We start from the raw sequence: 22,808 nt of genomic DNA on the forward strand, positions 1-22,808 counted from the left end.
ACAATAAGGGTGCCAGTCTGGAGGTTTATGAAAACTGGAGTAATAGCTTATTTTCAAGCTCACAGGCCCCTAAGAGGTTCTGACTGCTGCTATTTTGAGTGGCCCATTTTCCAAAGGGTTCTCTCTGGTCCCCCATCTAGAGAACCTGACCTGCTCTGTATTGCTGCAGAGGCTTACTTGTGTATGTGTTGGGTTCAGAAAATGTCCGGAACAGAGAAATACAGTGTTTGAAGTAATGAAACACAGAAGAAATTCAGTAAAATTTCCACATACTTATTTCATCACACTTTATTTTTAATTTACAATCAATAGTGGGCTAGCTAAACTTAAAAATTTTATGTGTGTGTGTTTAATAGAAGAACAAGCACCTATCGTTTGTTGTGGGTTTATCACAATAAACACATCTGTTTTATTAATATTTGAAAATGTTTCACATGGGTCTTTTAATTCATACAAATAAAGACATTCTTTTTTCAATTTCATATTTTAGAAATCCAAATCCATCAGTTTCTTAAAGCAATGTTCTCTCAGCCATTCTGGCTGTTGTGCAGATTGTAGTCAAGCTGGAGCTTCCAGCACAAAATAAATGAGGCAGAGAGAAAATGAATACATGAGGATGTTCTTTATAAAAACCAGTATATCACACTGCAGTATCAAAAAGACACACCCTAAGAAAAATCAAATGGAAATTATTTTTTCTGATTCCTATGTGATAAGTCCATTATTTTTGTAGGGCTGGAGGTAGAGGTCTGGATGGCCTCTGAGTGACCTCACTACATGGACAGCAGAAAGATGAAATGGTATGTTTTAATTCTGTGTGCCTTCTACCTTAATGCTTAATAAAACTAAAAATAACAGAAGACATAAATATTAATTATTAAAGCTGGCTAACAAAAGTCTTTTAAAAGTCTTGTCCCTTCATCCCTGCTTCCCCCCCAGTAATGAAGAAAAAAAATGGCTTTTTTCTCCCCCCTGATTAGGTAATATGTTTGATTTTCTTGCCATGTTTAAGGTTCTATCAAGGGCTTCATATACATTGTTTGGAAATTGTTGAAACAAAATTGGGTTCTCCTGAGCGTTTGTGGTTTTGTTTTTAGTTCTGTCTTTGCTTTTAACAAACTCTAGTTTCCTCTTAGAGCAGAACTACTCTCACTGTACAAAATGGGATTTGAGAAAGGTACAAGAAAAGTAAGAATGTTGTTGAAAGCGTCACATGATAACTCACAGTGACACTATCTATGGTACACTGAATAGGCCCAAGATTAATCAACTGTAGTTTTTCATAGCTTTTTACAAAAATATAAAATACAGGTAAATATGTAAACACTGTGCTCTCAGAGAGCAAGTACTTAGGCATGTCACATTGTCTCCCTTTTGTGGAGATGAATTCAAGTGAATACACCACCGGTCAATTTCAAAACCATCCGCTGGAAGTACTCTCCAGTTGAGGGGCAAACACCGCATTGCACATCTCAGAGTTTTCTTGATGGAGCGGGAATTCACATCCTGCCAGTAGGCTTTCTTTTCTTTTCCGAGAGACATAACCTCTGCCAGTGGACAACCTTTCGTACTTTGTCTCAAATTGCCTGCATTATAACAGCAACAATAACAAAGTTACACACATATTAAAGACCCCACACTGGTCCCAGCCAAGTCACTGGGTGTGCACTTGAAGCTTATGTTCAAAAGCAACTTCAGAAAGGATATCGAGTACCAAAGACTACCGTGTAACTCCATTCCCATGAATGGGGTGATTTTCTTCTTCCCATTTCCTTTTATACCAACAGATACACTTCAGATGCTTTGGATATGAAAGTCCTGCCATACATTTTTGTGGAATGAAGGACTGAATTCCTCTCAGCTCTTCGAAGATGCTATTAAGCTTTTCAGGCCTTGCTATATCACCCATCCTCCATTCCAGAAGCCCTACCTTGAGAACACTCCCCTTTTGAGTAAGTAGCAAATCCAGTAGGATTTTAAGCTGAGCATACTGACAGGGAAACACTCTCAGAGGTCTGGCCTTAGCGAAATGTGTGACCAAACCAGTTAGCCATGTGACTGAATTTGGTGGTCATATATATTTTGGCCCTTGGAATGTTGATTTTTTTAACGCATTTATGGAAGTTTTTTGTAGACATAAGTTAGAGACAGGTTACTATTCCAACTGTAACCCACAATCTTTTATTCCATGAAAATAGAACCTACTCATATTTGTACTTATATTATTGATGCATTTTTTATATGGATCATGAAATGTCAGTAAAATAAAAAAGGTGCTCAGCTCTGGCCTACTTATCAACGGAGATGATGTAAGATGTGCCTTGCTGTTTCAAGCATACAAAGGACTTTTATTGTTAATGTGTAACGAGGAAACCTCCACAACTACTACGGAAGAGTCAGTGATACCTAGACCTATAGCGTTCTAACTATATGTGATAGTACTGTTTCAAATAATGGTTACAAGATTCAAATGACAGTATAAATGAGAGTTAGGCTCTACGGTGGAAAAGATGTTGGGAAAGTTACATGGGCAATTATATATTTGGTTATTAAGACACTAAGAATTCTACTGAAAGAATTTTTTAATTCAAAATCCCAAACTATCAAGTATAAGCCAAAACTTAAACAAGTTCAAGTTACTGTTTTATGGAATACCTAAGAATTGTACATTCATTAGGGCCCTTAAACCATGGTAAATGGATTGCCTGATGTTTTGATTTGAAGTTTTGGCCAGGAGACAACTGTTAAAATACCAGATAATAAATGTGCTTTCAGTATTTTTGGTAAAACTATGTGGCAACTCTTATGGTAAATCAAATCGCTTTGTTTCCTTGGAAAGTTGTTTCCAGATTAGAATATGATACTATCTCCTTATCATTTATTCTTTTACTCATTTAAAGAAAATTCATCTTTTACTGGATTTCTACTATTTTCTTTCAATTCTGAAACTTAATGCTGTAAATGGAATGCAAGTTCTTGGTGAACTTGGATGGCCCTAGAACATTCCATGAACACTGCATCTTACCTAAATGGAGCTTCGTCTTTGTCCATCTGCATGCAAACTAAGAAAGGGTACTGAGAAAACTGCACTGTGGAGATAAACTCCAGGCCTGCTTCTGTTTCTGCACTGGTTTCCAGACCAGCTTTCACAAAAGAGGCATCCACTGTGATGTCACCAATTATTACCATAGTCACCCTAAATATTTGAGAGAAAAAAAAAACTGTTACATATAACATTTAACTGAGTTGGACTAACACCTATAATTTCACAGGCTCTGAACTCATAACACTGATGGCTGGAAGGAAATACTGAAGGGATTGAGAAGTGACCTAAATGTACTTAGATGTTGGTAACCAGGGCTTGGTTAGTTCCAGAAACTGGGCAGGGAAGGTTTTTCCTTCCCCTGAGCCCTCCTCTGGCTCCAATTCTAGAAGTGGGGATGTCTATCAGATACTACACTGTTTGGTATGGGCATATCAATGACTGAAATGAAAACATGCTTGAAACCCAGTTCTCTCAGAAGGTCAGAAATACCTGAGTTATCTTAAAAGGAAGTCTAACCTCACCAAAAAGATGATGTTTATCAGAATTTCCTTGACTGTCTCTCTGTTGGCTTCTATGTAGCTATTTCAATTCCATTTCATCACTTTCCCCAAAGAGGTAGAAGCTTTGGTTGCCAAGATATTTGAAAAAATATTGTGTTACAAAGGACTTTTCCTACAGTGGGGCATGTACAGTAGGTGCCCAGGAGGGACAGATATGGTGGAAGAAAATGATCGTCTAGAGAACTGGACAGATTGGATTGGCTGGGGGATGTGTCTTGAATGATAATGAAGAGGATAAACAATTCCAGTAGGCTTACCTCCACTCTAACTAACTGTAGACTTTAAATCAAACTGTGCGAAATTATTCCCACAATTAAACAGTCACATGTACATACTTTTTTGATAGGGGTACTAATTTTTGCTGAGCAAATTAAAACCCCTGTTGTTGTTGTCAGTGTAAAAGTGGGTCAGAGATGATTTGAATCCCTGAAAACACCTTCTAATGTCTTATATTCAGCAAAGGCTTACGAGATATTTTTTCAAAAGAACAAATGAATGAAAAATGGAAGACAGATTGGTTACAATGTGGATACTGGTAGATTTTTAGCCATGTCCTTTTTAAAAAATCCAGATTTTTGGTTGTTGCTGTTGTTGATTTCTCTCTGCAAAGAACTCAATTCAGTTTAATTTGGAGGATTTTCTGTCTAGAAAATACTTTGGAAAGAGGAGGATGACTGATACAGTGGGAAGCTCTAAATTATATTGCTAGACCTTCTGATGGCCAGTTTCATTTTTTATTTTTCAGTTCCTTTTAGTGACACTGTGAGTCATCCTTCACATTAAATACACTACCTTTTTATTGTTCTCAGTTCTTTCATTCATAGTTCAAAATGAATCAAAAATTTAATTTTATCACTCTTATCTCACTTCTGTCCCACCGTATTTTAAATATTCAAAAAGGTAAAAATAAATTATATTTCAATTTCCTTTTCTTCAATTCTATAAGAAACAGGAGACTAATTATTCTGATTATCACACTGGTTCAGAGACATTGTTTTATGTTCAAAGTAAAACACTTTCATTAGATCTCACAGGTAGATTAGAAAAAAATCAAAGAAGCTAAAAACATTTTATTTAGAAAAAGAAATGCTGATGAAAAAAACTTACAGACTTCTAATGTTTAAGAGTTTGATTCTGCACAGAAGCAATCATTTTTAAATTTTTCTCCACTGATGACAGCAAAAGAGGAAAGGTTTTAAACCCCCATAACAGGGATAAGCTAAAAACTTTGCTTCAAAGTAAAATTTCTCAACATTATCAACTACTAAAGTAGAATGTCAGGAGAACATGAATCCCCTCATCTACAGGGCACACTGTCTATGGATGTCTTTAAAAGCAGGAAGATGCTCGGTTGAGTGGATTTAGGTACTGATCTACTCATAAGAAACTATGGACAGAATAACTTCCCATGGTCACTTCCAACTCTATGATTTAATGATTTCAAATAGAAAGCATAGATATTAAAAAGTCAGAAGGTTAAACAATTCCCAAAACATATCTCTGCACTTCATTGCATAGAGTATTACCACGTATTATGCTTACCGGTTTTTCACTCGGGTTTTAGACTCACGATACCACAGACTAAACTCCAGTGCACCTGAAATATCAATAGCTAAACCACCCTGGACCTCAATATTTGACTTTAGTCCAGATTGCAACTGAAGCTCCTAGAAGCAAAGAAATAAAATAATAGTAAGTACAATTTAATTTATAAAGGCACATTCTCCTTCCTGCTGTAGATAATGCAATTTGAGTTATGTTGATGTTGGAGCCTTTCTCTAGGCTTGGAAACATGTTGTCCCAGTCTTGATCACCAGAAGCAGACTCTGTTGATTTGCTCAAACTAATTAGTCAATTAAAATCCTAGAGAAGGAAAGTGCCAATAGAGAAGAGATCTTTCCTTCAATCATCGCCTCGCTTTGGGAGGGATAATGGTTCTCAAAGTGTGGTCCTGTGAGGAACAGCATCAGTATCACCTGGGAACCTGTTAGGAATGCAGGTTTTCAGGTTCCCCTATCCCTACTAGATAAGAAATTCTTTGGTGAGGTCCAGCAATCTATGTTTTAACAAGTCCTCATTTGATTCTGATGCACCTAAATTTGAGAACCACTGGACTAGGGAAAATGAAGGCATCTCCATCAGAAATCCAGCAATGGCTTTTTGTTCAGAGTGGGGTGAGTTGGACCAGGTGATCTCTTGAGGTCCTTCAGCACTTCTCTAATTATGTGCTATGTCAAATATACGTAACGTATCCTGCTAGCAAATAAAAGGCAGGATAAAAACTCCTGGTGTAGTATAAAAGTTCCAGGAATGCCTAGAACAAGCTAGGAAAGAAAAGCAAGGCAGTTTAAGACTTAATACCCTGTCTGACATTTGAAATGACACCAAATTAACAGTCAAGTCCAATATGAACTCGACAACATTTTTCAGAGGGACAGTAATCATTTATAAACATAATCCAGGCTGAGCAATTTTGTGGTTGTCTGAAACCTATTGTTTTGTGCTGTTTCTCTGCATTTAGCCTTTAAGTCTTGCACTTTCCATGTACATTAGCCAAAGAGATGTGGGCTGAAACTTTTTCAGCTGGAATGGAATCAAATTGCTTGGGGACAGTGTTGGAAGTAATAATAATTCTGGGGGAAAGGCTCAGTATCTTCTGACATTCTTCCAAAAGTCTTAAGTTCATGGAAACTGGCAACATGACTAATTTCTTTATGTAACTGCCCTACCCAGACCAAATAAGCCATGCATTTGCCAACTGTAAATGCTATGATTTCACTTTCTAGAAAGAATCATGTTGATATTACTGAATTCTCTCCACTTTCCAAAAATATGTGGCAGGAAATCTCAAAGGACTTGGTTTCTGACCAGGCATACTAAAAAAGTATGACTGTAGCGTGAAGCTACTTCTAGTCTAAAGGACACTGTTGGATGGAAGCATGAGATTCTCAGTGTTGTGCTCAGGACACATTAGGAGATAGCACTAAGGATACTTAAGGCTACATTCAATCTAGAATAGAATGTGGTTGCCGTAGGATGCAGGGGTTGTCTCATGCATCATAACTAATATGAAGGAACTCATATTATCCTGAGGAAATCACAATAGTCATGCCCAGACTTTAACCTATGTCTATGAACTACAGGACCAAGATATCAGAGTTCTGCATCTGCACTGTAATTGTGGTTGTTCCTAAATGTTCATCTATGCCCTGCCTCAGAAATATTTCTTTCTTTACATTTTCTCCTCTCTTCCCAATTTTAAAATCATAATCTTGTTAGGCTAGCCAGCCAATCAGAGGCCTGTAATGTGGGCCTGGCCTTCCCTCTAACCATACATTAGGTGGATGTCAAAACACATCATATGCGGGGGAATGGGGGAAAAGGAAGAATTGGTAAAGGGACATGAAAATCAAGTACATTGTATATTGATAATTTTTTTTTAAATTTAAAAAATAATTTTAAAAAACTACATCAAGTGGAAAAGAACATTTCGCAGCTATTACACAATGCATCTTGTGTGAGGAGAGGGCATTTCCATTGCAAGGTGGGTTTTGAGGAGCTCCTTGAGTTTCTGGGGAGATTCCATTTCTTTCATGCAAAGGGACCATGGAAGAACTCTATGCACAGTCACAGAGGAATTTTCTTGGACCCCCTTATAAGGACAGACCAATGACCCCTGTAAAAGGACAAACCACTCTTTTCTTTGTGAAAGGGACTAAACCACGTAGTACAGTAGTTCTTATATTTAAGGGGTCATAAACTAAGTGGAACTAACAGTTTTTGTGCCCAGAGCTCTACATGTGGTATCTCATTTAATCCTCATACCAGTCATCCATGGTAGACATTATATCTGAAGATTGAAAGAACAAATCAGGCTCAGAGGTTACACATGGATCCAAAATAAATTCCCAGTGGAGACTTTTATCCTACTATACGTGGCTATCACAAACTCATAACTCTCTTTTGTCTCCAGCTGTACAAGGAAGCCTATTCTGAGAAATATCACAAAAAAGATAGAGCATTAGATTATGTCCCTGTTTGACTCAGAGTACATATTTATTCAAATTTTTGCCCATGAACTAGAGGAGCAAGATACTAGAACTTTGCATTTGTAGCGAATGTGACCGTTTTGATCTTTTGCATTTAGTCCCAAAGGTGTTTCTTATAGCTCAGAGACCGATATTTTCACAACTCATTCCATTGGTTCTGTTTAGGAAAATATGTTCTTTGCTGGCTAAAGAGGATCCCCTTATTAAATTGACTTTATCAGACATCTTTCTCTGAATAGTAATCCAAGTAGCTGAAGAGAGAAAGAGCAAGTACATAGTAATTCTATCTGCCCTGGTGGCTGTGACGGGCTACCCACTGCCAACATTTCCTTCAATGTCAGCACTTGACCTAGAGTGGTATGTGTTTCTGAAGTTAGGATGACATTACTGGAGTGCTCTGCAGAGCCTCAAACAGCTCATCTATATAATAACCTTAAGTCTGCCAGATCCTTCAACGTGACACACACAGACACTAGGTTATGTTTAATAACTAGGGCACAATCTTTCTCACAGAATATGCCTTGCCTTGGTGCCCTAGCTTAATGAATAGAAAAACTATATAAGATAATTTAGATCGGGGTTGGCAAACTATGGCCTTTGGGCAAGACTGGCCCACTGGCTGTTTTTGTAAATAAAATTTTATTGGAACACAACCACACTGTCCTCTGTTTATATATTGCTGATAGCTGTTTTCATATAACAGAGTTGAGGAGTTGCAACAGAGACTATGTGGCCCTCAAAGCCTAAAATATTTATATTCTGCCCTTTACAGAACATTTGCCAACCCAGATCTGGATTATTACTCATGCTTGCATCAAGTTTTACACCCCGATTGTATTACTCCGTTTTTGTTGCTTATAAACAAAATACATGGAACTGGGTAATTTATAAAGAAAATGAAATTTATCGCTTACAGTTTCTGAGGCTGGGAAGTCCAAAGTCCATCTGATGTGGCAACAGTGACTCAGGGGTCTCACATTGCAAGATGGTGGAAGCAGGGAGAGCAGTGAGAGAGAAAGACACTCTCCTCTTCTTTTAAAGCTCTCAGAACCACGCCCTTGACCACCATTTTTAATCCATTTACTACCGCATGGTCCTATAATCCAATCACCCCTACAAGGCTCCATCTTTCAATTGCCATAATAGGATTTCTCACCCTCTTAACAGTCACAGTGGGGGCTAAGTTTCTAATACATAAAACTTGGGGGACACAATTCAAACTTCAATGAGTTTGGGGGGGACATAATTCAATCCACTACACCATTCTAAAACAGTAAGCATTGTTAATGGGTAGCTGAGCACATAAAGGTGATGTTGAACTGTGATCCCTGTGTCTCAAAATGTGGACTAATTTTTCAGCACCCTTATGCTGCCTTCAGAAAATTATTTCAATAAGAGTGTGATGGAATTGTGCAATGTAAGATTCTGATGTAATTTGAGAACTGTTTTTACATGTGTAACTTGAGGATTAAGGGATATGGGAGGCACTGCTGGTTGTCCTTCTCTCCATTCATATTAACAGAGACACAGTTGTGTTCAGAGTGTGTATACACCCAGTAAGAAACTATATTCACCAGCTTCCCTTGCTGCTAGCCATGTGACACAGTTTTAGTCAATAATAATCTAGACTGGGCTCCCAAATAAAGTTGTGAAAAATAGGTAGACTGTAACCTCTTAGCTTTTTCTTCTTTCTTTCTGGAATGAGGAAGTAGTGCTGTAAGTAGAGCAGCCATCTGGTAACCACAAGGTGACAAGCGTGAGGTTAAACGCCACAGGTAAGGTTGGCTGAGCTGAAGGAAAAGAGCTACATTCCGATGATAACTCAGGGTTTCCATATCAACCCTGGACTACCTACTTCCAAGTATTTATTACATGATATAAAGAAAGCCACTCTAAATTGTTTTTTGCAGGTTTTTTGTTTGTCATATACAGCTATACTGAACTGGTAAGAGGAATAATAAAAATGGAAGTGTACAGTGATCATTTGGATTCCCCATAAGACCACTATTTGGCAGATATTTTATTTTTTTAATATTGCTACACTTATTAAGGCAGGAAGTAAATGAAGTCACTAAAGAAAAAAAATTTAAGCATCAAACATTAAAACTCAAAGGTTATTCAGATTAGCACTCTTCTGTTTCTCAAATACTACAATTAGGCAGACTACCCCCATCCCATAGTATATTGATCTCTTAAATCTTATTGCACAGAAGATAGTATTGTTAGGCTTTGGTACAGTATTGTAAGATTTTGGGCTGAGGAAAACTGAGAAATATTCTGAAGAATGTGGTTCAAGAGAATGAAAGTACTCCTATTGTCTAAGAATGAACAAACCTTTCCAAGGTTCTACAAACATGAGAATTTTGGGCAAAGAGTCTCTCTGAAGCATGTGGCTGATGTCAGTGGTTGCTGTGCCTCTACTAATTTGGCAGGGTCAAAATGATGCTCTGTATGGTTCTTCATATTGTTGTTATTACAAATATTATCAGTAACTTATGAAGCCATGTAGTTCAGCTCCTGCCTTTAGGATAAATATCATCTAAGCGTGTGTACCCAGGAAAGCCAATCAAAAAGGCAAGGCCATCTGTGTTCTGTTGTATCCTAGGATGTTTTCTCCACAATTTTTCGTTCCTGTTAGCACCAGTATTTTATATTTGCCTCAAAGTAAGGAGACTTCTTATCAGCTAATAAATGCAAAAGAAAATGCTACATGTCTGTAACAAAGGAGAACAGGAGAAAAAGGTAAGAATACCAAGAGGACCAAATGCTTATAATGTGAGCTCCAAGATGGCAGAACTTTGTCTTGTATCCTCCAAGAATAGAGCACATTTAAAATATGCCTGGCACATCTAAGGGACTCAATAATTACTTGCAGATGGAATGAATTACCTGAGAATGATCTATTAGCAGAATAAGTCCTTTCACCACACTGACAGGGTCACTGGATGTTGACAGCACTTTGGACATCAAATCACTGTATCCATTGAAAAAAGTGACAGGCCTGAGCTGAACATCAAAGAGGATGGCTGACATACCAGCATAGGAGTCAAGGTTCTCCTCCCCTTCGTCGGGAGTGGCTGCAATTAAAGCCTCCAGTCCTTGGGCTTCAATGACCACCTAGGGAAAAAATCAATTAACATTCATGACATAAGCTCCCTGCCTGCTCTGTAAGTGATGCGAGGCTTATGAGCTACAGCTAGAACTTTTCTAGGAATCCAAAACTCAAATATTTGTCTCAGCTAGACAAAAACAAAAATAAAAATAAAACAAGCAAACAAAAGCTTCTATTGCTGAATATAAGATGAGTTAGTTTTCTCCATTTAATCCTCACAACCACCCTTTGAGATACATATGATTTTACCCGTTCTGTAGACAAGGGGCAAAAAAGCTCAAGTTTGGGCTGGCCCGGTGGTGCACTCGGTAGAGTGCGGCGCTTGGGAGCGTGGCAGTGCTCCCGCCGAGGGTTCGGATCCCATATAGAGACCGGTCCGCACTCACTGATTGAGTGTGGTGCAGGCATGACACCGAGGGTTGTGATCCCGTTACCGGTCACGAAAAAAGACAAAAAGGAAAAAAAAAAAAAAGCTCAAGTTTACTTAGCTAGTAAATGGCAAAGGCAGGATTCAAACCCCTTCTGTCTGACTATAAAAACCATGAGCTTTCCATTTTATGATGTGATCCTGGAGACTCAGTCTCTCCAGGACTGTCATATATAATAGATCAGATATCCTATAGAGCCTCTAAAAGGAGATGGAGAGGTGTTTGGCACAGTTGTCCTAAGGATGTTGCTGTGAGGGCATGGAATACCTTTCCTTGTCAAACTTTTCTCCCTGGCTAAAAAAATAAAAGATGATGAACACTGTGATGGGCCTCACACCCTGTTGTCTACCATACACAGGAATCCTACGAATTTTCTGTCCACCCAGCCAAACTGGGTGTTTGGCATTTTGAGTGCATATCAGAAAACAGATGGTGATTCCTCAGTACAGAAGACATAGTATTCTGACTTTAGTACTATCAAAGGGTGTGGTAATATAATATTGATGAGAACTCAAGTATTTTTAGCACTCAATCATTTCTAAAGCTTAAATGACTTTATTTATAAGGTTATAATTTGATATGCATAAAAACTAAAGAGAAAGTACATTTTATAATTAGGAAGGCTTAATGGATCATCACCTAATTTTGGATAAAACTAAAGGGATGGAATTCAGCAATTTGTCAAAGGCCTACACTATTCTTTTCTCTTCTAGCAGTACTGGAAAAATACAGATTGACTCTTTAGAGAGCCATATTCTATTATGAAGGTTTTTATTATGGGGACTCAATCTCTTCATAGAAACACCCAGAAAAGAAAAATATATTCTAGAATTAGATAATTGGGGGTCTAAGGAATATACCTATGAATAAAAATAAAATATTATAAAAATGTTTATGTGAGAAATATTGGCACAATTTCAATTTTGTGAATATGTGTACCTTTGAAAAGACAAGTGAATGTTTGGCAAGTCCATTGAATCAAATTACTTAGGTTTCAAGTTCATATTTGAAACTTTTTCTGAGACTATAAAACATACAGCCTTGTGCAGATGATAAAATCAAGAGCAAAATATGACAGAAGCTACCACTAACTTATACATTATTTAGTTTTACCTCAGACTAATTTATTACATACTTTATTAAGCAAAATCCATGGAAAATGAGTTACCTGGCTACCATGAAGTTCAGACTTCCTAATGTACTGAAAGATGTTCATGTTACTTCTCCTTAGAATGCCAGAACCAGAATAAAGAATGTCAAGGCTGTAAGTAGATGCCGAATGGGGACTACCTAATAATAACAACAGCAACAACAACAAAAACACCTGTAATTTAAAAACAGTTCCAGCAATGCCAAGCTGGGGTGGGGCATGGAGGGAGAACCCCCTTTTGGGTTACATACGTTCTATGTAGCCAGTATAGGCAGAAGAGGATCCACTCTTGGAGAAACGGTCATAGTTGTGAATGACCATTTCCTTCAGAACACGACGGACCATTTTGCTGCAATATGTAAAAAGAAAAAGCTGCATATTAATTGTAAGGGCTGTTTCCCAAGTCAAATTTGAAAAAAAAAAAAAGTCCTCAGTGGAAAAAAGAGGGGTCCAAATTTTTCTCATGCTCCTCCAAGACTGAGGGAGGTGCCAGCTGGAGTTTAGGGCTTCCCCTTCATTCCTCAGATATCTGAAATTTAGTTTGGTATCAAAATGACAGCAAGGCAAGGACGTCCAGCTATGAGATGGCTTAAACTGACTGGTAGACACACCTCAGAAGTGGAAAACACATGTTCTTTGGATCATCAAGTTTCTACTGTTTAATAGTATATATGTTTAGGTGTACCAAACTGAGGAGGTTGCACACCATTTCTTTAAACATTTTTCTCCACCTTCTAATGTTATCACTGGCTGATAATATGTAATAGTAAATTTCCACGATTTTTTCCATGTCTGTGTAGTTTTCAATTATGTAAACAGCTCAGTAAAACCCACATAGGTACCATTGTCTCCTCTAAAGTGAGTCTAAATCCTTACCCCAAGCCTCTATCTTGTCTACGTAATTAGTGTTGAAATCTTCCCATTTCCTATTACATAACATTAATCATATCAGTAATAATAAAATAACAACACAGCAAAACAGCAAAATAATCAACTAATAAATCTGGACCTAGGTATGAGGTAGATAATTATAGAGAAGAGGGAATGGTAACCTTACAGTTCTCCCTCTCCCCCAGTATCACTGAGTTATAAAATTTTAGCCTAGAGAAAAAAAGATGAAAAGGATCATGATAGCTGTCCTCAAATATTCAAAGAGTCTTCATGTGGATGAATGATTAGACATGTTCTGCTTTGCTCCAGGGAGAAAACCGGGGTCAATAGGAAGATTTCAGTCCATACAAAGACGTAATGGTGAGAGTCTCTGAACAATGGCACAAGTCCCCTCGGAGATGGTGCGTTTTCTGCCACCGGAGTGTAGCAAGCAAAGTCTGCACACTACCTTCCAGGAGAGCAGGCTCCTACGCTGCACAGAGATACCAATCAAGTGGGTCTTTAATGTCCCTTCCAACTCTAATGGTTTTGTTTCTGAGAATCTGACCCATAATGTTTGTAATACTGTTTCACATTTCCTAGGTTGCTCCCTACTCCATTTCTGGTTCTCTAGATCACTAGGTTCACAAGACAAAGGCAGCAAATATACTCAGAATCTCCTCCACAGAATCTCATAAAAGTAAACAAAGAAACAGAGAGAGATGTCAAATCCATTCAACTAGAAATACATGGCTGCAGACAGACTTTGTTTCTTTTCTCCCTCACTCACCTGTTCCCTTCTTGTTTCCTGTGTGTCCTCTTTTCTCTGTTCTACTCACTCTCCCTGTTTCTTGTTCCTTCAGTCTTCTTTGTCCTTCTTTCTCTTTCTTTTTGCCTTTTACTACCCTCTTTTTTACATTTTCTTTCTCTTTATTTTCCACCTTCCCTGATCTTTTTTTTTTTTTTTTTTTTTCCCCCTATAGGGAATGCTCAAATGTGAACTTTCCTGTGGGGGGTGTTCTGCATGTAATTCAGGGGAAATGAAAATTCCTTCTCTGGCCCTCTGATTCCAGTGAGGAAGTGCTTTGGTGGAGCCACTTTAAAGAGTAAAATTTGTGAATTTCAGAGGAGAGACTTGGGAACTGGCAGGAAGTTAATCCAGCAAGAGCAACAGAGAGCAATAAAGTCTGCTGCTTACATGCTTCATACCTTGAATAGTCCTAAAATGTGGGCCACACCCAAGGTTTCAAATTTAAATGCAAACTCATTTGATCTATGATACATGAGGCTTCAAAGATGCGTAACATTTGGAAAGTTAAGATAAAAAGACCACTTGGTGAGAACTTACATCATTTTGTTGTGCTACTCATAAAAATAGTTCCGTTGAAAATGCAGTTCGACTTTAAAACATTACTAACATTTGGCAATATATATTTACCAGACTCAACAGGATGCCTAGAGTAAAAATCATACCCAGAGTTCCAAATCGTAGAGCCAAAGTGAAATTGTTTTATCTGACCCCTGAAAAGTCCTCTTACAGGAGAATTTGCATTCTTTGGTTTTATGCAGCATAATCCAGCATAATGACCACACCATTATTATTAGCTGCATGTGTACTACACCAATATATAAATAAGCTTGAATAAGCAGAGAGACATGTGCACTGTATCATACCTTGCAGGCATTTCAAAACGTAGGATGTCTTGAACAATGGCGAGCATGTATTTATTCATTTCTTTGGGAAGCTCCCCAATAGAGAGCAGGATGTTTTTTACTTCCATGTAGGATGGATTGCTACTTAAAACGACAGCAGCTGCAGTAGTGCGCACAGTCTTTTCATGAATTTTACGATTCTGGTGGTATATCCTGTTCAAGGTCTTCTTCACCTGCTCATAAGATGTTCAAAATTAGTGCATATCTAGGAATAGTGTGTGTTCATCAAAATATACATGTGTTACTACATTTGCCAGGTTCCTTTGCAATTAGGTTGGGGCCATATGACTAGTTCTGCTAGTAGACCATGAGCAGAATCGATGTAGGTCACTTCTAGGCCAAGGCAGTTAAGAGCTGGTATGCCTTCTCCATCTCTTTCCTCTACAACTGTAGTAAACTTAGGGCCACATATTCCCCTACCCATATTAGGCATAGCATGAAAAATAAGCTTTTGATAAACTGCTGAGATTTTGAGGTTCATTTGTTATTGCAGCATAGCATGGAGTTACCTAACTAATACAGAATGTTAAGGATTCCACTGCCACATGGCAACGGGGCTCTGTGGAGAGATGGCTATATGAACTGATATTTCCTTACAATGAAGTAACTCAGAATCATCCCTTCTTATTTTTTTAAAATTAATAGTCTTTACTTTTAAAGACAGTTTTAGGTTCACCGCAAAATTAAGCAGAAAGTACAGATAATTCCCATATACCTCCTGCCCCTACATGCACACAATCTCCCCCTCCGTCAACATCCTGCACCACACTGTTATGTTCCACAAACCTACTCTACCCATCATAAACAAAACATTAACATCAAAGAAAATGTGCCAAAATAATTGCATTCTGTAGCAACAAGTAATTTTATTGGTTACTAGCATTGCCTAACAATATGCAATGTGTGGGGTTCTATACTATGCATTTATAAATATTTCTTTCAATTCCACTTTCCTCTGCCTTTTTCTATCTCCCTTGAATCTTGGCCTTGCTCTCAGGTATGTAGGAATTAAGTAACTCACTCAATAACAAACAACTAGGAAAGAACAGAGCCAGAATTTACACATGGTCTGTCTGTCTCAAAAGCCTATGCTCTCATCAATCATGCTTTGTAGCCACCAACTTTGACACAACTCTGCTGGGAAGGTGCTTAGCTGCAAACTAATGGTGCAAACACCATTCTCAGAATACAGTTTATCTTGAGGTTTATAAACATTCTCTGCCCTAACAAAGTTTAATTTAGATGGTTTCCTGAAAATGTAGTTGTAAGAACAAACAAGGTCACACTTAAGCCAGGAAATTTCAGTGATGAAAAATTTAACAGCATCTTAAAACTTGTAAAAGTAAAGTTATATCTGAAAATAATTTGTTTCTTAAAATAAAAGAATTTCTTCAATATTTATGCTTCAGGATATAGGACCTTATCTATTCAAAATGTGAGGCTGCTTCAGAATAGGCTGAAATGCAATTTAAGAATCTTTTCTAAGCAGGAGAAAAAGACTCTTTGGGGAAAAAATAGAGTGAATTGAGAGGAGTTTGCATTTGACTCATGTTCAGACATGCTTTTTTCCTTCTGTTAATGATGCAAATACTCTTGGAGATTTTACCTCATCAGTAATGAAAGGGACATCATATCTCTGGAGAGCAGTGGTAGCAAGGTGGCTGACAGGACCTTCTCCTGCCTCAGCATACTTGAGAAGGAGTGGGATGCCTTCTGGAAGCAGGGCATTCTTCAGAGCCAGCAGGTACATTATGATGTCCTCTTTTTTCTTTGCTTTTTCAAGTCCTCCCAAGATTAACTTCTTGGCTTCAACTACTGCCTAAAAATATCATATAGCTTAAACATATACATGACCATACATAAAACAAGACTTGGGCAAGATTGGCTTTATTCTTGAGTCCAAGAAAAGAACCTAAGGTTATAGAAAGTTTTACATTGGTTGCCTGACTGAGGCACACAATGAAATGAAAGCAAACAAATAAAGCTTGATAGAAGTGTTGTGTTTTTTAAAAATACATATATTAACACATTCTTAAGGAGCAATGAGTATAATTAATGGGCACATCTACTTCTGAACACATTCTAAATGTATAAAGCCACTTCTTAATTCTCTTGTGATTGATTATTCACAAAACTGCTCATTCATTGAATTTCTAAAGCAGCAACTAAATGGAACCTAAGTGTTACCACATATCTTTTCTTAAGTAACAACTTGAGTGAAAGAAAGCACTTAGAGCTTGACCATAAGGTCTGGTTGTAAATGTTTTAAAAGACCTTTTTTTTTCTCTTGATTCCAAATGTAATTAATGCTGCCATACAGTTCAAAAATATTTCTTTAATGCTTGCTATAAGGCAGCTACTTTACAAGGTACTTTACAAATATGTTCTGTAATCAAAAAAGGCCCTTTTTCAGCCTGTAAATCAAAATAATTGAGTACAAGTTAATAGTTTAATGCAAAAGCAAATTAGAAACAGAGACATCTGGGTTCTGGTATTATCTTTGCCACTACATATGTTTTAGGGGCTTTAGTTTCATCTTTAAGATAAAAATTCCTAAGATCTAATTCATGTACAGGATTTGTAAGCTAATTCATCTACAGGATTTGAAATTAGGCTGCAGGTACACACACACTGACACACACAAACGCACATACATGGGGATGTGGTGACGGGAGGAGATGGAGTGGAGAACAAGATATAAAAGGTCCCAAATAGAAAGAAACATGAAGAACTTCACATGTAATCAGAGAAGTGACATTTCTCAACTATCAAATTGGTAAAAAATTTTAAAGTTTGATAACATACTTTGTTGGTGAAGTAATGGGGAAATAGACATTCTCGTATATTGCTGGTGGAAGCATACAATCGTATAATTCCTATGGAAGATAATTTGACAAAAGCTAACAAAATTGCATTTGACCCAACAACCCTAGCTCTGTCTCCAACAATAAGAAAAAATGTGCCTAAGGTTAGCATTATTTGCAATAGCAAAATAGTGGAAATCACCTACATGACCATACATAGTGGATGCTGAATAAACCATAGTCCATTGATGCAGTGGAGTACTAGGCAGTTGTAAAACGGAATGAGGAAGATCTCTCTGAATCAGTATGGAGTGATTTCCAGGATATATTGTTAAATGGAAAAAATAAGATACAAAAGAGTATATATAGAAACTGTATTTTGTGCAAGAAAAAAGAAATAAGAATTGTGTATGTGTGTGCACATCTGCTTACTGTAGCAAAAATAAACAAAGGAAGAAGAAACCAAAATCCAATGTTGTAAAAAGACAAAAGACAAAAAAAAAAAAAAAATCCAATGTTGTTTATCTACAGGAGGTGAGAATGGGTGGAAGGGATAGGAAGGGAATGAAACCTCTTTGAGAATACTTTAAAATATAGTTTTGACTTTTGAGTCATGTTACTATTTCACATGTTCAAGAAATAAAATTAAATCAGCAAGGAGGGAAAATTACTAAAGTTTAATTCAAACAGAAACAAACCTATATGTATATCACATTTATAATATAATTAAACAGAAGAGAACAAAAAAATAATTAATCCAAGCAACTTTAGAGCACAATACTCTGTATACCTTCAGTGGAATATATGCTAAAGACAAAAAGAACTGTAACGAAGTCCTGAACTTTACTTATTTTTTGTAGGGATATTGATGTAGCAATTCTAAAACTGTTTTGTGTATGTTTTAAGACTGAGTGGATGAGTAAATATATTGATGTTCTTGAAAACCAGGGTTCTCACTGTGGGAAAAGTAGCACATAATTATGGAATGGGGGAAGAAGAGAAAGAACCTTGTAGTTTTGGATTAGAATTAGAGAGATCAATATGAACTCACAATTTAATAAATATGAATATTTTGTCCATTGTAAGAGCCTAGGTGCAATAGCACTCATTTAATAAGAAATAAAAGTATTTAGGGATAAAATGTCAGATGTCTGCAATTCACTCTCAAATCGTTCAATTAAAATAAAATAAAACAAAACAGAATGAGATAACCCAAATATGACAATATGTTAACAATTAGTGGATCTAGATGGAAGGTATGTAAATGTTCATGGAATTGTACTGTTCTTACCACTTTTCTGTAGGTTTGAATTTTTTCAAATACGTATTCATGGAAAAAAGAAAGCAGGAATGTCAAAATGTAAACAAAAACACAAATAGAAAAAAAAGAAATATGGGTCTTAATATTGATTATTAACTTGCCTAGCTGCCATTCAGATTGCCATAGGACAATGGCTTTCATGCTAGTAAATGTTAAAAAGCTATAGCATGCAATAGAATGGCAGGTACCTTTTGGTCAGTATAAGTATTGTGTGCCCAATAGATATCCTATATTTGTACTTAGAATACATAATTTTCTTTCCATTCATATGTCTTTGATTTGTGCAACAGGTAGATGAGTGTTCCACAGCAGAAAATTCAAAAGAAAATTTGAACATTTACTACAGTCCATCTGGTGATCAAATCTCATTATCCACAAAGATGCTAAAGAAAGAAAAAAAAAATGTCACTCAAAAACATCAACAAAATTGAATGACAGTGATAGCGGATAGTTTGCAGCTACCTATAAGGTAATTTTAAAGATGTGATAAGAATTAGGCAATCCCATTATACAAAAAACTTTAAATTTAATCCTTTGCTTAATTTCCTTCTCATACCTGTCTTGGGTAATCCTATTCTCTCCCAAGGTTTCAACCACTCTCTACTCCTGGCCCTAACTTCTCTTCTGAGCTGCAGATGGGTATGGCCATCTGTCCACCGGATAACTCAATCTGGTTACCCACAAGATTACAAACTTAGCATGGCCCCCCAAAATTAATAGTTCTACCCTCCTTCCACCCCCAAATCAGGCTCTATAAACCTTGCTTAAGTGGTTGGCATCACTATTTACCAGGTATCCATACCTGGAAGCTTTGGAGTCACCTGGATTCTTACCTTTCTCATTCTCCATATCTCACCAGTCACTAAATACTATTGACTCTACCTCCTAAATGACTCCTGAATCTGTCTCCTTCTCTCACCCCTCTGCCCCTGCATAAATTCAGACCTTTACTAATTCTTGTCTAGGTTATTGCAGATGCTTCTAGTCAGATCTCACTGACTCTAATCCAGCCAGCACCCAGTCTGTACAACATCTTGCTTCTTCCTAAATAAAAAAATCTGTGCATGTCATTCACCAGTCTAGAGACTGCATTGGTCTCCCTTTTTTATTTTTTTTACAGAATGAAGGTAAGCTTAGCTTGTCATTATTAAAGATCCAGCTTACTTCTCTGCTCTTTTCCCCTCTTTCCTGTATCTCCACCCCCACCTCTCTGCCCCCACAAACATATTCTCTGCTCCAGCACCACAGAATTTCTCACTGCTCCCAAGCATACCAGGCCCATTTTGACTTTGGGCCTTTTCATACATTGTCGTATCTCTCCTGGAATGTCCTTTATTCCATACTATAATCTTTTCAGCAAAAAGCTCTTCTAGACTAAGCTCAAATACTACTATTTTGGTGATGCCTTCCCCCCAGCACTTTCAAACAGAAAAGGTTGCTGTATCTTCTGTATTCTCAGAGCACTTTGTTTATATTTCAGTATTATGTATCTGTTTATATTTGATAAGCAGAGTAGGAGTTTGTTTGTTGAGGATGGTAGAATATTTTATGCATCTTTATATTAAAATATTAGCATCATGCCTAGGACAGAGAAGATGCTCATTAATTACTGATGAATGGTTGTTTTTATATGTGGGTTTTGTCTTAAGCCAAGATATTTAATACACAAATTGCTGAAGTAAATCAGCTACTCAAATAATTATGCAAATTAAAAAATATAAGAAGTCATAGTTTTCTAATGTCATAAAAAAATAGTAATTTTTATTTCTGCCAAAACTTAAGAAACTAATACTCAAATGTTTTAAATGCTGCTGTTTTTTAGTAATAATTTTAATACTTAGTGTGCATTCTAGTTATGGGTTGCCTCTTTTGGAACAATTTGGTTTCAAGAATTTTCTCCCTATCGTTTTTAATAGTAAGCATTTAGTAAGCAAATTAATATGGTGATGTGTTTCTGAAGTAGAAGAAAAATGCTCACCAGATGCTGGCTATATAAAAAACGTGGACAGAAAATAGGCTACGTATATATATTTAGCATCTTTACTTGCATTATAGAAACATGGGCTGTGTTAGATATTAATCCATTTTGATATTTTCCATTTAGTTATGTTTAAAAAGTTTGGTTTTGCTTTTTTTTTTTTACATGAGAAAGATGTGACAATTGATAGTTCACCTAGGCAAGTGGAGCAGCCTTGAGCAAATGAAATGTAAAAAAATATATAAAGTTTTAAGTGATTAGAAGTAACTACATTCCAACTATCAAAACTCAAAACTGCAAACCACACTTACTATAGGCAAAGTTCTGCTCTAGAAGGTAGCCGTGGAGTCTAATATTTTCTGAGAACAAGAACTATATCATACACACCATTCAAAACTGAGTATGTAGTGGGCACTCAATAAATGTATATTGGCAGGGAGATTAATGTACTATTCACTTTTTAGCAAGTATTTATTGAGCATTATCCATATACCAGGCACTGTTTGAAGCAATTTATGTTGAACAAAACAAAGATCCATTTCTGTATGGAATTTACAATCTAGTTGGAAATAGAAGTAAACAATAAACATAATAAACAACTGAATTGTAAAGTATGTTAGATGGCAATAAGTGCTATGCAAATAGGGAAAGTAGAGTAGGGTAGTTGGATTAGGAGTGCCAGTGGTGGGCAGCATGGTGAGTATTAAGTAGGATGGTCTGGAATGGTATGATACATGAGATTGGATTTGCACTTACTTTGAGTTTGCAGCCTTCGTTCTGACAGAACTTCCTGACGAGGGCCCCGATGATGATCATAACAGTTTCTCTGATGTCATCGCTCCCAAAGGACCCTTTGAACTTACTCTATTAACCAAACAGGGATAAGAAAGGTTACCAAGACATTTAAACATTTTCAAGGCACACATATAGTTAAGGATTAAAGTAATCAATACTTGAGGAAAACGTTTTTATGTTCCTAGATTGCAAACTCAGAATGTTGCTTTTGAGATACTTACAAATTCACTATCTAGCTTTGAATTAAAGAGTTAATGGAATCTCCCCTTTCCAGGTATTCTTAACCTGGGGGAGTAGGGGGTACATGAACTCCTTAAGGGTTTGTGGATTGCATTCATTGGATCAGTGAGCCAAAAAAAAAGCGTGTAAAGTTTTATGTATGGGTGAAAAGGCGCTTCATTGCTTTTTATCAGATTCTCAAATAGGCCCATTTTCCAAAAAGGTTATTAACTGTTTCACTAGATCATAAGTGGATAAGTGCACTTTTTAAAAAAAAATCTCAGGCCCAAGATAAGTCTAGCTTTTGTTTCCAACATAAGTTTTTAATATGAGAAGAATTGGGCCTCTTCAATGTATGCGTATTAAATACCAGGAAGATTTTTGACAAATCTTTTAAAATTGATCATTGAAGCATAAACTAGACTTCTCTCCTCTAAAGTTTTGTCTTGTGCCACGTGATATGATAGATGAACACAATCTTTAAATTTCCATAAAGTATAGTTTATGCTATTTAAGGAATTGCAGAGAAGACATCACGTGAAATAATTTACTGTACAATTAATAATTAATAGATAGAAAATGGGGGCCAGCCCGGTGGCGCACTGGATAGTGCGCCGCTTGGGAAGTGCGGCGGCGCTCCCGTCCGAGGGTTCGGATCCCACATACAGACCGGCTCCCGCTCACTGGCTGAGCGAGGCGCAGGAGCAACGCCGAGGGTTTCGATCCCGTTGCCGGTCCCCCGCCCGGGACGGGGGCAACACTC

At 37.1% G+C, this 22,808-nt stretch overlaps 1 protein-coding gene across 1 annotated transcript in view; it reads right to left on the bottom strand.

Annotated features, from left to right (window-relative positions):
• Window positions 1–287: 287 nt before the first annotated feature.
• MTTP (microsomal triglyceride transfer protein) overlaps window positions 288–22,808 on the bottom strand; it is a 43,635-nt gene continuing 21,114 nt past the window's right edge. Inside the window, exons 10-18 of the mRNA XM_008587185.1 lie at window positions 21,788–21,895; window positions 16,535–16,747; window positions 14,890–15,101; window positions 12,597–12,694; window positions 12,364–12,485; window positions 10,545–10,772; window positions 5,149–5,273; window positions 3,026–3,196; window positions 288–1,586 (exon numbers count right to left, since the gene is read on the bottom strand). Coding sequence (XP_008585407.1) covers window positions 1,415–1,586; window positions 3,026–3,196; window positions 5,149–5,273; window positions 10,545–10,772; window positions 12,364–12,485; window positions 12,597–12,694; window positions 14,890–15,101; window positions 16,535–16,747; window positions 21,788–21,895 — 1,449 coding nt within the window. The 3' untranslated portion in view covers window positions 288–1,414. The remainder of the gene's footprint in view (window positions 1,587–3,025; window positions 3,197–5,148; window positions 5,274–10,544; window positions 10,773–12,363; window positions 12,486–12,596; window positions 12,695–14,889; window positions 15,102–16,534; window positions 16,748–21,787; window positions 21,896–22,808) is intronic.

This window comes from Galeopterus variegatus, unplaced genomic scaffold, assembly GCF_000696425.1.
Source record: "Galeopterus variegatus unplaced genomic scaffold, G_variegatus-3.0.2 Scaffold4273, whole genome shotgun sequence".
NCBI classification, from domain to species: Eukaryota; Metazoa; Chordata; class Mammalia; order Dermoptera; family Cynocephalidae; genus Galeopterus; species Galeopterus variegatus.